This window comes from Seriola aureovittata, chromosome 16, assembly GCF_021018895.1.
Source record: "Seriola aureovittata isolate HTS-2021-v1 ecotype China chromosome 16, ASM2101889v1, whole genome shotgun sequence".
Classification (NCBI taxonomy): domain Eukaryota; kingdom Metazoa; phylum Chordata; class Actinopteri; order Carangiformes; family Carangidae; genus Seriola; species Seriola aureovittata.
In genome coordinates, this window is record NC_079379.1 from 9803831 (window position 1) to 9815185 (window position 11355).

An 11355-nucleotide genomic window follows, 5' to 3' on the forward strand; every position below is an offset into this window, starting at 1 on the left:
TAAATTTTTTTCACCAAATTAAGATTTTGGGGAATTCCAGCCTTATTTGATATCAACAAACAACAGAAGACAGAAACCCTTTTTTTTGCAGAATTGTTTATTATTTTTTTTCTCTTGAAGCCAGCTTCTTCAACTGTCATAGAAAAAAAATATTTTCAAAGAATTTGCAGATAGTTTGCATATAACACATCTTTTACCAATTAAAATATTCATTTACAAACAAGAAATATTTTGTATAGATTATATTATAAAGGTAATACAGCCAAAAGTCAGATAGCAGCTGTAATATGACAAAGTTAATCTGGTAACTGAATTGTTTATATTATACACTCTTCTTCCTCTCAGGGACTTCCACACACACAACTCTCTCTACTTCCACATGACAAAAACATCAGTTTATATCCATACACATTAAGTGAACTGTTACCAGACCTCTTTTTTTATGAACAGTAAGGCTCAATTAAACCCCACATAAGACATAGGACGCCACACACATTGCACCATGACATGTGCCTGCACTGTTCAACGCAATACCCGCTGAGAGGAGATTTTTCTGAAAGGCTTCAGACAAGAGTCAAATATCTACATGAACTGATTCATATCATCTGTATGGGCAAATCCAGCAGGCACATGAAACCAGATGATATGAACATCACTCTTCTGTGCTGAGGCAGTGCTGACTTAAATTTAGAAAGTAATTAACATAGAAGAAACTGTCAAATATATTAACTAAAAATAAAAAAAATCTTAGCAGTTTCATTATATTGCATAGACAAGTGATCCTTCATCAGCCAACAGTGCACACCTGAGGGTCTTTTATAATATTTTTACAATATGTACCATTCCTTTACATTCATATTTGTCCCTCAATTTCCCTGAAAATAAACTAGGTAATATTTTGTCCAGTAAACACAATTATGTCTCTTTACAACTGCATAAATCAAACTGAACTGTACATTTCCTCCACAACAATCATTCATCATGATGCTATTTACACAAAACACCACAAGGATTACAAAACACTCACGTCAACACTCAAGTCAATTATTCAAATGAAAGAAAACAACAAAAATCACAAAATATTGTTTTAACAGATGTCTCATCACATGGGAAACTTTGGCGAAGATGACTGGCTTCTACCGAGGGCAAGACTCATCTGGAAGACAGAGAGGTGGAGATGGAAGGTAAACAAGGTGAATCTAGGATTTTATTCTATTTTATTTTTTATATTTAGCGCTGATTTATTCCCATTCACCAACAGTGACATTTATGGCTTTGTGAGAACCACAAATGCGACATTATACCATTCCATTTGTTCTCCAACAATCATGAATTTTTCCAAATTTAGTTTTTAATTTTTTAATTTAAAACCAATGTAGCACAGGATTTTTCATTATTATTTCTTCACTATGCTGAAACTTGCCCACATTGCTATCCTGCCACCACCGACAAGATTCTGAAAATTGGTCAGTTTGTCTATTTAAAAGACAAGACTGGTGTTATTCCACATTTTTCTTATTGCCATGAAACTCCATTACACAAAATATGCTGAGGCCCAGTCACACCAGCATTTAATATTGTGAAACTTTGCAAACACAGTCTGTGGATTCACTTGTGGGGACCATGTAAATCTGTGTGATTTTTTTTGTGTGTCTAGTTCAACTAAATTAATTTGAAATGCAAAGTTGTGCTGTTGACAAATAACAAACCATGTTGACAGAGTTGACCAATGAGAAATGGAGGAACAGGAGTTAATGGTATAAATTCTTCTTTGTCTATCTTTGTCTATCCTGGTAGTGACAAAACTGACATTTAGCTTTCTAACTGACTGTTAGCTGACAGTTAGCAGTTAACCGCCTTTTTCCCCACTTTGATAACTCTTCATTGAATTAAATGATGTACATTGCTGACAGCTGTATGACAGTAGGTGAAATACATGTTTTGAATGTACTTACTGCCCCGTTAGCAACCAAGCTAATGAGCCTGATAGCTTGGAAATCTTTTTTCCCCTTCAATAAGTATTTTGAATTAAATGATTTACAATCTAAAGATCAGTTACAAGACAGGAGTTGATGGTGCAAATAATATTTTGAATATATTTATTGTCAAGTTAGTGAACGAGCTAAAGAGCCTGCTTAATGAAAGCTAGCTTGGAAGATAATTTTTACTACCATCAATAGCTTTCTTGAATTAGCCTGAATGTCCTGAGGTTATGAGACAGTTGGTACAAGCACATTTTAAATAAACTTATAGAGTAGCGCTTTCCGTAAATACTGTCTGAATCTGTGGCACTCAGCCCAAAACTTTAACTTCAGATTATTTGGTGCGCTAGTGAGTATTTATGACGTGTGCTCACGTTCTTTGTAATGAAGAGACATGTCGCCCAGTGCTCCGGTGTGGCTCAACAATGGAGCTGTATGGCACAAAGCAGTAAGCTATATGAGGTTTTGGATACACAATCAATACTTCTTAGTCTGATAAATTCATTATTGGTTTTGGTCATTTCATGGAATTTGGAGAAAAATAGAGAATATTGCCATTCATATCTTTTAAGGGAAAAGAAACAGAAAAGGAACAAAAAATTTGTCATCTTAGCCTAAGCAAAGTCCACACCTATGGAGAGTTTCACAGGAGAGCGGCAAAGTCTGTAAGACATGTTGAAAAGCAAAACAACCTCATTACACATTGTGTTTTTTAAGAAGGGGGTGACATTGACCCACTCTTAGACCCCGTCCTGTTGCAGTCCCAACATTACTTGTGCTTTTGGACACTATCGCTCCTCCTTCTACATCAGCTTCCTCCAACTGCGCCTCCTCTCCTTGCGGCCTCCCCAGGTCATGAGGGTAGGGGGTACACACCAGCATGGAGGTCTCTGACGGGTACTCACACACTTGCTCCAGCTGGTCCTCATCAAAACACACCTTCACCTGTAAACACGAGGAGAGGGAGGTTATTTATTTCACTTTTAATCAGCTCCAGTCCAATACACTTTTAAATTTGTTAATGTTATTGTTGTGATATTGTGATTTGTTGTCACATTGGTTAATTTTTGAAAACCGCTTTTCAAAAATTAAGATTAACATTAACAAACAGACACAACACTTTGTGCAATCGTTATGCAATGAATTATTTTAGAAATCAAAATTAAAACGAAGCACTGCATGAAAATAGCAAAGAAAATGACAGAAAGTTTAAATTAAAATGCCAGCTGTAACAACAGATTTTTGTAAATGTAAACACAGGCTGGAGGCATTGAGGAGTGTTTTTACACTGTCAGTACAATGTTAACTGACAGCATGAGGCTTAACACAGCAGAAATACTCCCTCTCTTAAAGTGCTTACTGACAGAATACTTCACACGCTGACTTATTTATTATTCAGGGAAATATGCATCACGTTGATACAGTAAGTGATAAATATTCAGTAGAAGCAGAAACAGAAACACAAGTTTGGTTTACAACTTCTCTTAAAGTGTTGAAACGGAAAAATGAGGCCCTGTGGTGTTTAGCTTGTCTCCACCTGGGCTAGTAGATGCTTGCATGGAGTTTGTTTACTCAAAGGTCAGCATGGTGTACACAGACGGCCTAAATCTGACAGGAAACAGCAGCACATCCACACTGCGTCTTATAATAACAACAGCTTAACCCTGAGACCCAGACCTTTACAGTAGTAAATACACCCAGAGGTGCAGACATGATCTGGATGGAGCCTGAAACGTATAGACACCAGACAGCACATGCAATACAAGTTACTGCTGCTTCACCCTGTGACTGTGGCTGTCTGTAGAGGAGTGCAGATAATAGCTTTGCATTAGAGAGGCTGGGCGAATCATGCTAAGGCACAGGACGCTAATCCTCCCTCCCTGAACCTGATTAACCCAGGCAGCACAGCAGGACAGCAGAGGCACCCAGTGAGAGACAGAAACTGAAACAGTTGGAGAATAACAGACAGAAGGAGGGACGCTTTAAGTTATATTTAACCGTACTTCTTCACGGGTTCAGTGGGGCAAGATTAGAGACACTGTTAAGTTTCTACCTGTGTTCAGAGTTCAGGTTTTTAAATCTGGTCTGCAAAGTTTTCACATATGAAACAGACAAAATGTATGCTTTTATAGTTTAAGAGGTCAATTTTCTACTCTCTCTCTCTCTATATATATATATATATTAAATATATCATATATTAGAATCTATCTATCCATCTATCCATCTATCTATCTATCTATCTATAGATATATATATATATATAATTATATAATTATATATTTCAAGAGTCGATCCAGGGAGGATTTGATGCACGATTGTCAACATAAAAAGCACATGTATGAGGAGAAACTTAAGGAGGAGGAGGAGGAAGGCGAGGATCAAGCAGATCACTCCCCCTCTTCTCTGTGACATGATGGCGTGGTTCGAAGGGGGGAGGAAAGAAGGCCTGACGTCAAACAGTCTGAAGGGCGACAATGTGAGAGCGACAGGTGGTCAGAGAATCGCAAAGTGGTCACTCACTGCAGCAAAAGACGACTGTATTTACAGATGGAGAGAGAAAGAGAATTACCCAACTATGTTCCAGGGAGTAAAACAAAAGATTACTCGGAACGATTTATTCACAAAAATGTTTGGTTAATTTCTTAGAAGTCACTGTAACTTGGAAACTGAGACTTGAAGAAATTCATTCACAGACAATTTACAGGGAAGAGCATCAAATCCTTCTCCACCAGTTTCTTTTGAAACAGATGACCCTGTAAATAAAACAGTTTAGTTTACTGACTGAGTTTAAAAAGGGTACCACGTCACTTCCTCATGTTGATCTCTGTCTCTTGTTTGGAAGAAGTGAAAAGGTCTAAAAGAGGAAGTGAGCAAAAACAGTTTCTGGTAGACCAAATAGCACGCCTTCAGTCACCTTTAATCCTCTCAATATGTCTGTCAAGCACAATCATTTGTCTCTGCCCTCCCTCTCCCCTGCTCTTTTGTTGGCATGTTAGACCACCATCGAGTTTTTCCTCACATCTCTCTGTCTTCTTTCTCTTTCCATTTCACCCACGTCAAACTAAAGAGTTGGCGGCCTGCTGTCAGAAACACTCAGCCATACAGTGGAAGGTCAGTGTGGTCAAAATCTGTTTGCCAAGATTTCAGTGTAACAAACCAATCCCCCGCTAGGAAACAGCCAAGAAGATACAAAGAGAGATTTGTCTGAGAGGCAGGGAGGGCTGACTCAACAAAAATGGCAAAATTGGTGCGAGGGAACAAGGAAGCAGTCTGCAGTACACTCAGATGCAGACTAAGGGGAAATTACCAGCAGTTTGACAACTCTTGTACAGTATGGTTCTTCTGGTAGGCAGTCAGATGCACTGAAACCCTTGAATACACCATCCTGTGTGTATCTTCACAGGATGCTGATGTATATTTCTATTTAAGCTGAAGTTTAAACTTTGTCACCCAAATCTTCCCTTTATTACATAAGAGCTCATCTTCCACTCATTATCAAACAAACACAGGCTTCAGAAAAAGTAAAAAAAAAAGAGGAAACACAAAGTCCTAATATAAACTTTGACTCCAGCGAAATTCATTTGTAGTTTCAGTTGACACCGATCACATTGAAATTAGCATGAACACCAGTATGGTATACCATGTGATGTTAGGTAGGCAGACAAAATACAAAAAGGCAAAAAAGAAAAAAGATGAAGGAAGGAGCTGGCTGTCTGTCATTGTGGTTTCCCACTCAACGTTTCTGTCTCCACTGAAGCCTGCACTGTAACTGTTACTGTTCTCTTTCTGCAGAAGCTAAGGAGTAGTATGACCAGCGAACAATAGCTTCAATGACTGTAATACAAAGCATCAAGCATTTTACTTTGTATTCTTCTGTTTCTTTGTGTCTCTTTTTTAAAATAAACCATTCATGTACCCACAGCCTACACGTGTTCGGCTAAATATGTACAGTGTGGTGGATCATTATCAGAGGGTAAAAGTCAAAAGTCTGCAAAGAACTAGACTGCAGAAGCAAATGGCAAAGCAGATCACTCCAGGATTTTATGGCTAAGAATCAAGATGTCGTGCTTGATAAGGCTTTAACAGGCTTAGGTCGGTCTCAGTGATCGCACTTCTCAATCAAAAGGGATGTTCTCCCAGTGAAAGGGGATTCTGCCTGACGACAAGGGACCATCAGGCAGGTGACCTGAGGTGAAATCCTCTGGCCCCCCTTGGGTGAATTTTAGAAAAGCAGGGGAGTGAAGTCTTCCAATGTTTGCTCAAAGACATTAGACAAAGACAAATTATCGGGAAGCTTGTTCCTTTGCTTTTGTATGAGGGAAAGAAACAAAAAAGACTGTACAGTTTCCACTCACCTTTTTTGGGGTCCCTCTGTTTTTGACCAGACAAGACTTCTCCAGATTTTGATATCCACCAATCACCTCAATCTCCTCCACGGTGGGGAATTTCTTCTTTGTTGGCTCAGCCACAGCTGAGGTTATTTGGGCCTGCTGCGATGTGGTCTTTGCGGGAGTAGTCCCTGCTGATGTAGACCCTGTTGTGGACCCCGTTCCTCCTCCTCCAGCAACATGCTTTTTTGGGGTGATTGTGATGGTGGCGCCTCTCTTCACTTGACCCCCAGAGGCACTCCTGATGGAGAAGAGCGTGGGCGATGGGGTGGGCGATGGAGAGACACTGGGAGACTGGGCAGGAGACGGGGAGCTTGGTGAGGAGGCTGGGGTCGGGGCGCAGTCAGAGGGTTTCAAGGTATTGTCCGGGGATTGGCTCCTGAGAAATGAGGGGTTGACGGTGATAGTTTGTTTGACCTGAGATGTTGGAGAACAAACACGCTGAGGCGACATTTTGTAGTTTGATTCTGACTGATCCTTCACCTGGGTCTTGACATCGTCCTTTACCTGGTGCCTTAACACTCGTCTGGGGCTTTGCTGCCTTTTTGTGTTTGGCGATGTACAAGACTTCTGTGCTTCCTGCTCTTTCAGCTGAAACTGCTCTATCTGTCGTTGTATCGTCTGAACCCCACTAATGTCTTCACCTGTTAAAGCTTTACTGTCGCCCTGCTGTGCGTTTGATATGATGGGCTTCACTTTAACAAGGTGCACTGATGAAATGTCTACAGTCCTCTCCCTCAGACACAAACCTGACCTCGAGCCGACAGTTTCCAAGTTGTAGATCCGGCTCATGGCTGCAAGGGAGTTGGGATGAGGGGGCGATGAGGATAGGGATTGTGTGGGATCGAGAGACGATGTATATTCCTCCACCTCCTTTTCTTCCTCCTCCCTCTCTTCTTCTCTGCTCTCGTGTCGGCCCCTGTGGCACCTCAGCTGTTCCGCATGTTTCAGGGGGTCGTCTTCATCCTCAGATATCTGAGAGCTATCAGAGATGACTTCAGAGGCAGCAGTGGCGTACCCGCTTGTTACTTCCTCTCCTCTGACAGCTGGTGAGACAGAAACAGGAAGCTGAGGGCTGGTTTTCAAAATGTCGACTTCCTGCGTGACGTCAAACGCAGCCATGGATGTCTGTGCTGCATTGTCTTCCTGTCCCCTCTCAGCCTCAACCATCCTCTTCCGCATCTGAGCTGCAGCTTCCCACTCTTGCTCTATTTCAGTTTCCCCCTCGTCCCCAGCTGTTTGAGTCTCATTGATCTCTGCAGCCTCGACTCCGTCTCCATCCTGTGTCTCTCTTTGTCTCAACCTCTCCAGCTCTCTTTGTCGAATTTTCTCTCGCAGGGACTCGATGCGGCTCAAGGGCTTTCCGATCCTCCAGCTATCCCTCCTCTCGACCCCTTGTCCTCCTTCCCAGTCTTGCCCCTCGTCGCCTTGACCTACAGCCTTTTTTTTCTCCACCATTTCTTCCGCAACATAAAACACGGTCCTGGGGATCTGAATTTCGAGGGGACCTGGAGGGATTCCTATAGGTGTGAGCCTTTTTGGAGATCTGGGTGTTACGTCATGAATGAAGCCTTCCGATCCGACGTCGCTGTAATGTTGTCCTTCTTGTTTGCAGTCTTTGGCCAGTTCGTGATCAGCCTTGTAAGCCCTCTCTCCCTTCTCGTTGCTATAAACAGTTGTGTCTCCTATTTTTTCTATTTTACTGATGAGATCCTCTGTGTGCTGGGACAAAACAGAATGTGTTAGGAAGGGTCCTCGTGGTCCGATACCACTCCACTCTGGCCCTCTGTGGGGGTCTCTGGCCCTATCTGTGATTGCACAGAGTAGACTGGAGCACTCGGTGAAAGCTGATTCCTGTCTGTAGTGACTCTCAGCAGCGGGGCATGGATTTGCTGTGTCTGTCATGTTCTGCACAGTTTCAATAGGGATTGTGCTTTCAAATCCATCTTCTCCCAGAAAATCAGACCCCTTTTTGTCGCTATCTTGTGCCTCGACCTGTTCTCCTGCTTCTGAATCTTTCTCCATGCTCAGCTCCCTTTCCAAACTTTTCTCACCTGTCAGCCGCTTCACGTCTCTCTCAGCTCTTGCTTTCCCATCCTGCCTGATTGGCACTCTCCTGGCAAACGAGATTCCCTCTGTGTTTTTGACAGAGGCAACCGTGAACCCCTCGTCTCCATCTGCATCACTTGCCTTCTCTGCAGCCCTCCTATCAACAGGCTCAACTTTCTTAATCTCACTCCTGTTTTGGATAGAGGTACTCATTTCTGCCTCATTTCTGCCCTGCATGGACCCCCCCTTTTCCCCCTCATTTTTAACATGTCCATCTCTATGCTTTCCAAACCTGTCTTTATCTAAAAGCCGTGCACACCCCATTTTAATCTTTGCTGTGGTCTCCCTCCCTAAACCTGCCAGGTCTACCCATGGTGCCATGCTCTTGTCTGAATATATCCTCTCACGCATTTTTCTCTCAAAACACGATTCGTCACCTAAACCATTCTCCTTCGCACAGATGACTCGATCAGAGAAGCTTAAAGAGCGCTTCGGCGCGCCTTTCATTAGCATATTCCTCCCGTCTGCCTTCCTCTCCTCAGATTGTTGGTCATCTTCATCTCCTGAGTATTTTCTCCTCCCATGTCGGAGGAAGTTATCAGAACTTTTGGACCGAGACGGCGGCTTGGGGAGCTCTCCGAATTTACTCAGCAGCTGGCTAACCCTCCCTCCTTTCTCGACAAACACATTGTCATCCAAGCTTTCTTTTCTGTCTTCTTTAATAACTGTTGCCTGGCCCCATGGTCTTTCTTTCTCCTTTAGAGGCTCTTTCTCTTTTTCTCTTAGCCAGGACATGTCTGTTCTGAGCTCCCTGCTGATACTCTCCCTCCTTACATCCATGCTGCACTTCATCTCTCCATCCTCTCTCCCTTTTCCTCCTGTATTCCTCTCCTCAGGGCTCGCAGAGGGCTTTATGATTAGAACTTCAGAGGCTCGGATCTCGGTGACGCTCCCTCCTCCGGCCAGGATCTCCCTCAGGTCCATCTTCATCCCTCGCTTCCCCTGGTTGTCCTCCTCGGGCCTCTCCCTCTCCGCCTCCCTCCATCTCCCCCTTCTCTCATCGCTGCCTTTCCTGTCCTGTTCGATGATGATGATGTTGTCGGCTCGGATGGTTCGAAGACCAGGGACGAGGGGAGAAAACGAACCAGACGGTGGATCTGTTTCTTTTTCCTCCTCGTCTTTTCTAACTTTGAGCATTTCCCTCTCCCTCATTACATCTTTAACTGACTCTTTCCATTGGCTTTGACTTTTATCTTTTTCCAATCTCTCCCTGCTATTCTCTCGTTCTCTTCCTTGACTCCTGTCCCTGCTTCTCTCTTTTTCTCGTCCTTCACTCAAATCTCTGAATCTCTCTATTTTCAGCTCTATACCTCTTTCTCTTCCTGACTCCCCATCTTGACCCTTGGGGCTTGATTTTTCTTTCTCCTTCTCCTTAATCTCTGGCTCGTTCCCTATATCTGCATCCCTGCCCTTCCTCCATGCACTCTGTGTGCGAATAAATGGGTTTTCATGGACTGGAACTATAGTTTCCAGAGACACCTGACTCACTGATTTGGGGTCTGCATCCAGCCATTGCCCCGGATCTGGACTGAGTGATGGTTCGCTTCCCAGATTAATGGTTACAGAGCTGTCCGTGTCACTCAGACCATCAGAAGGAGATCTGACATCCACCTGCAGGAGACAGGCGTCTCTGTCCTTCTCCTTGTCACCCACACTCTCCTGCTTGGCCTTCCTCCGCTGGATGATCCCCCGCTTCCAGGCAGGCATGCTGGCGAGCTTCTCCTCCTCCTCTTTTTCCCTTCTCTCTCGCTCCTCCTCCTCTCGCCTCTTTTTCTCCAGCAGGAGCTGCTTCCATTCCGGCAGAGAGGAGACAGACATAACAGAAAAAGTGCAACTTTTTGGACAAAATGGTTGGTGCTGGTCCTCTTTGAAGCCTCTGGGACAGGTCTGCAAAAACAGGAAATGATAAAGTAAAATCACTTCTCTCTCACAATCATATTAAATAGAGGTGTGCATCACCCATAATAGAAGTTTTGGCCTGTCAGTAAATTCAAGTTATTGGTATTCTATTAGTAACATTTAAGCATCTAGGGATATGTAAATCAATGCACTATCACAAGGTGATACATCATTTGTCGATACTTTCCAGCAGTCCTAGTTTATCTGTTGTCCACTACGTTCACACAAGATAATATCATCAGCTTAATCAAATTAACTTGCAGCACATTATGCACATGTAGCCTCACAGAAAAACACTTTCTGCTTTAATGCAGTATTGCTAACGAAAATCTTAAATTAAACTCACCAAAACCCCCAGTTTTTACGAAGATGTTATCAAATCCGCTTCGACTTTACGGTTGTCATGTCCACTTGTGCGTCTTGGATGTGCGTAATGCGCTCCACTCCTCGACGGAAAATCCTCCTTCGCCAATAACTGACAGACTAATCTATGCTGTCAAAACGGAGGGCTTAAAAACTCTGTACGACCCAGTCAAATCACCCCGCAACCCTAACTGCGCATCAGAGCATGAAAACGCCTCCGTCGTCCGTATAGTAGTAAATATTTCCAGCTTCGGAGGCGCAGCACTGTAATCCGATAATTACATTAAATTCCGTCAGGAGTGTTTAGTGGCACACACCATATTGTCGGACCTAAGAAAAGGCGTTTAAAGAACATAGCCGCCTGCCCGGGCACCAACCCCCCACCCCTCCTTCCCCTCCCTAGTCTCATCCCTCCTTCCCGCAGGGCTAATTGGAAAAGAAGTGGAGGGAGGGAGGGAGGGGTGGAGGGGGATGCGGCTGTGAAACGGGCTGTGGTTCACCTGAGTTTGACCGGGCATCATCAAACTCCCTCATGTGACATGTATTTACTTCACTTTATACTTTACTATTTTCATCCCGATTGTTTGCATCTTTCACGCCAGGACCTGACAGTG

The 11355-nt window shown here is 43.3% G+C and overlaps 1 protein-coding gene across 3 annotated transcripts; it reads right to left on the bottom strand.

Annotated features, from left to right (window-relative positions):
- Window positions 1-77: 77 nt before the first annotated feature.
- ppp1r18 (protein phosphatase 1, regulatory subunit 18) lies at window positions 78-11156 on the bottom strand. Of its 3 annotated transcripts, none has more exons than XR_008829936.1 (4): window positions 10725-11156; window positions 6338-10366; window positions 2614-2927; window positions 78-1156 (listed from the first exon to the last, which is right to left on the bottom strand). XR_008829936.1 is itself a non-coding variant. In XM_056399942.1 (4 exons), exons 2-4 carry the CDS (start codon window positions 10295-10297, stop codon window positions 1137-1139), a joined length of 4152 nt encoding a protein of 1383 aa, XP_056255917.1. In that variant the 5' UTR covers window positions 10298-10366; window positions 10725-11156; the 3' UTR covers window positions 78-1136. The 3 variants fall into 3 exon arrangements, 2 of the variants coding, with proteins under 2 accessions (XP_056255917.1, XP_056255916.1); XM_056399942.1 differs by having other exon boundaries at window positions 2756-2927; XM_056399941.1 differs by having other exon boundaries at window positions 2721-2927.
- Window positions 11157-11355: the final 199 nt, after the last annotated feature.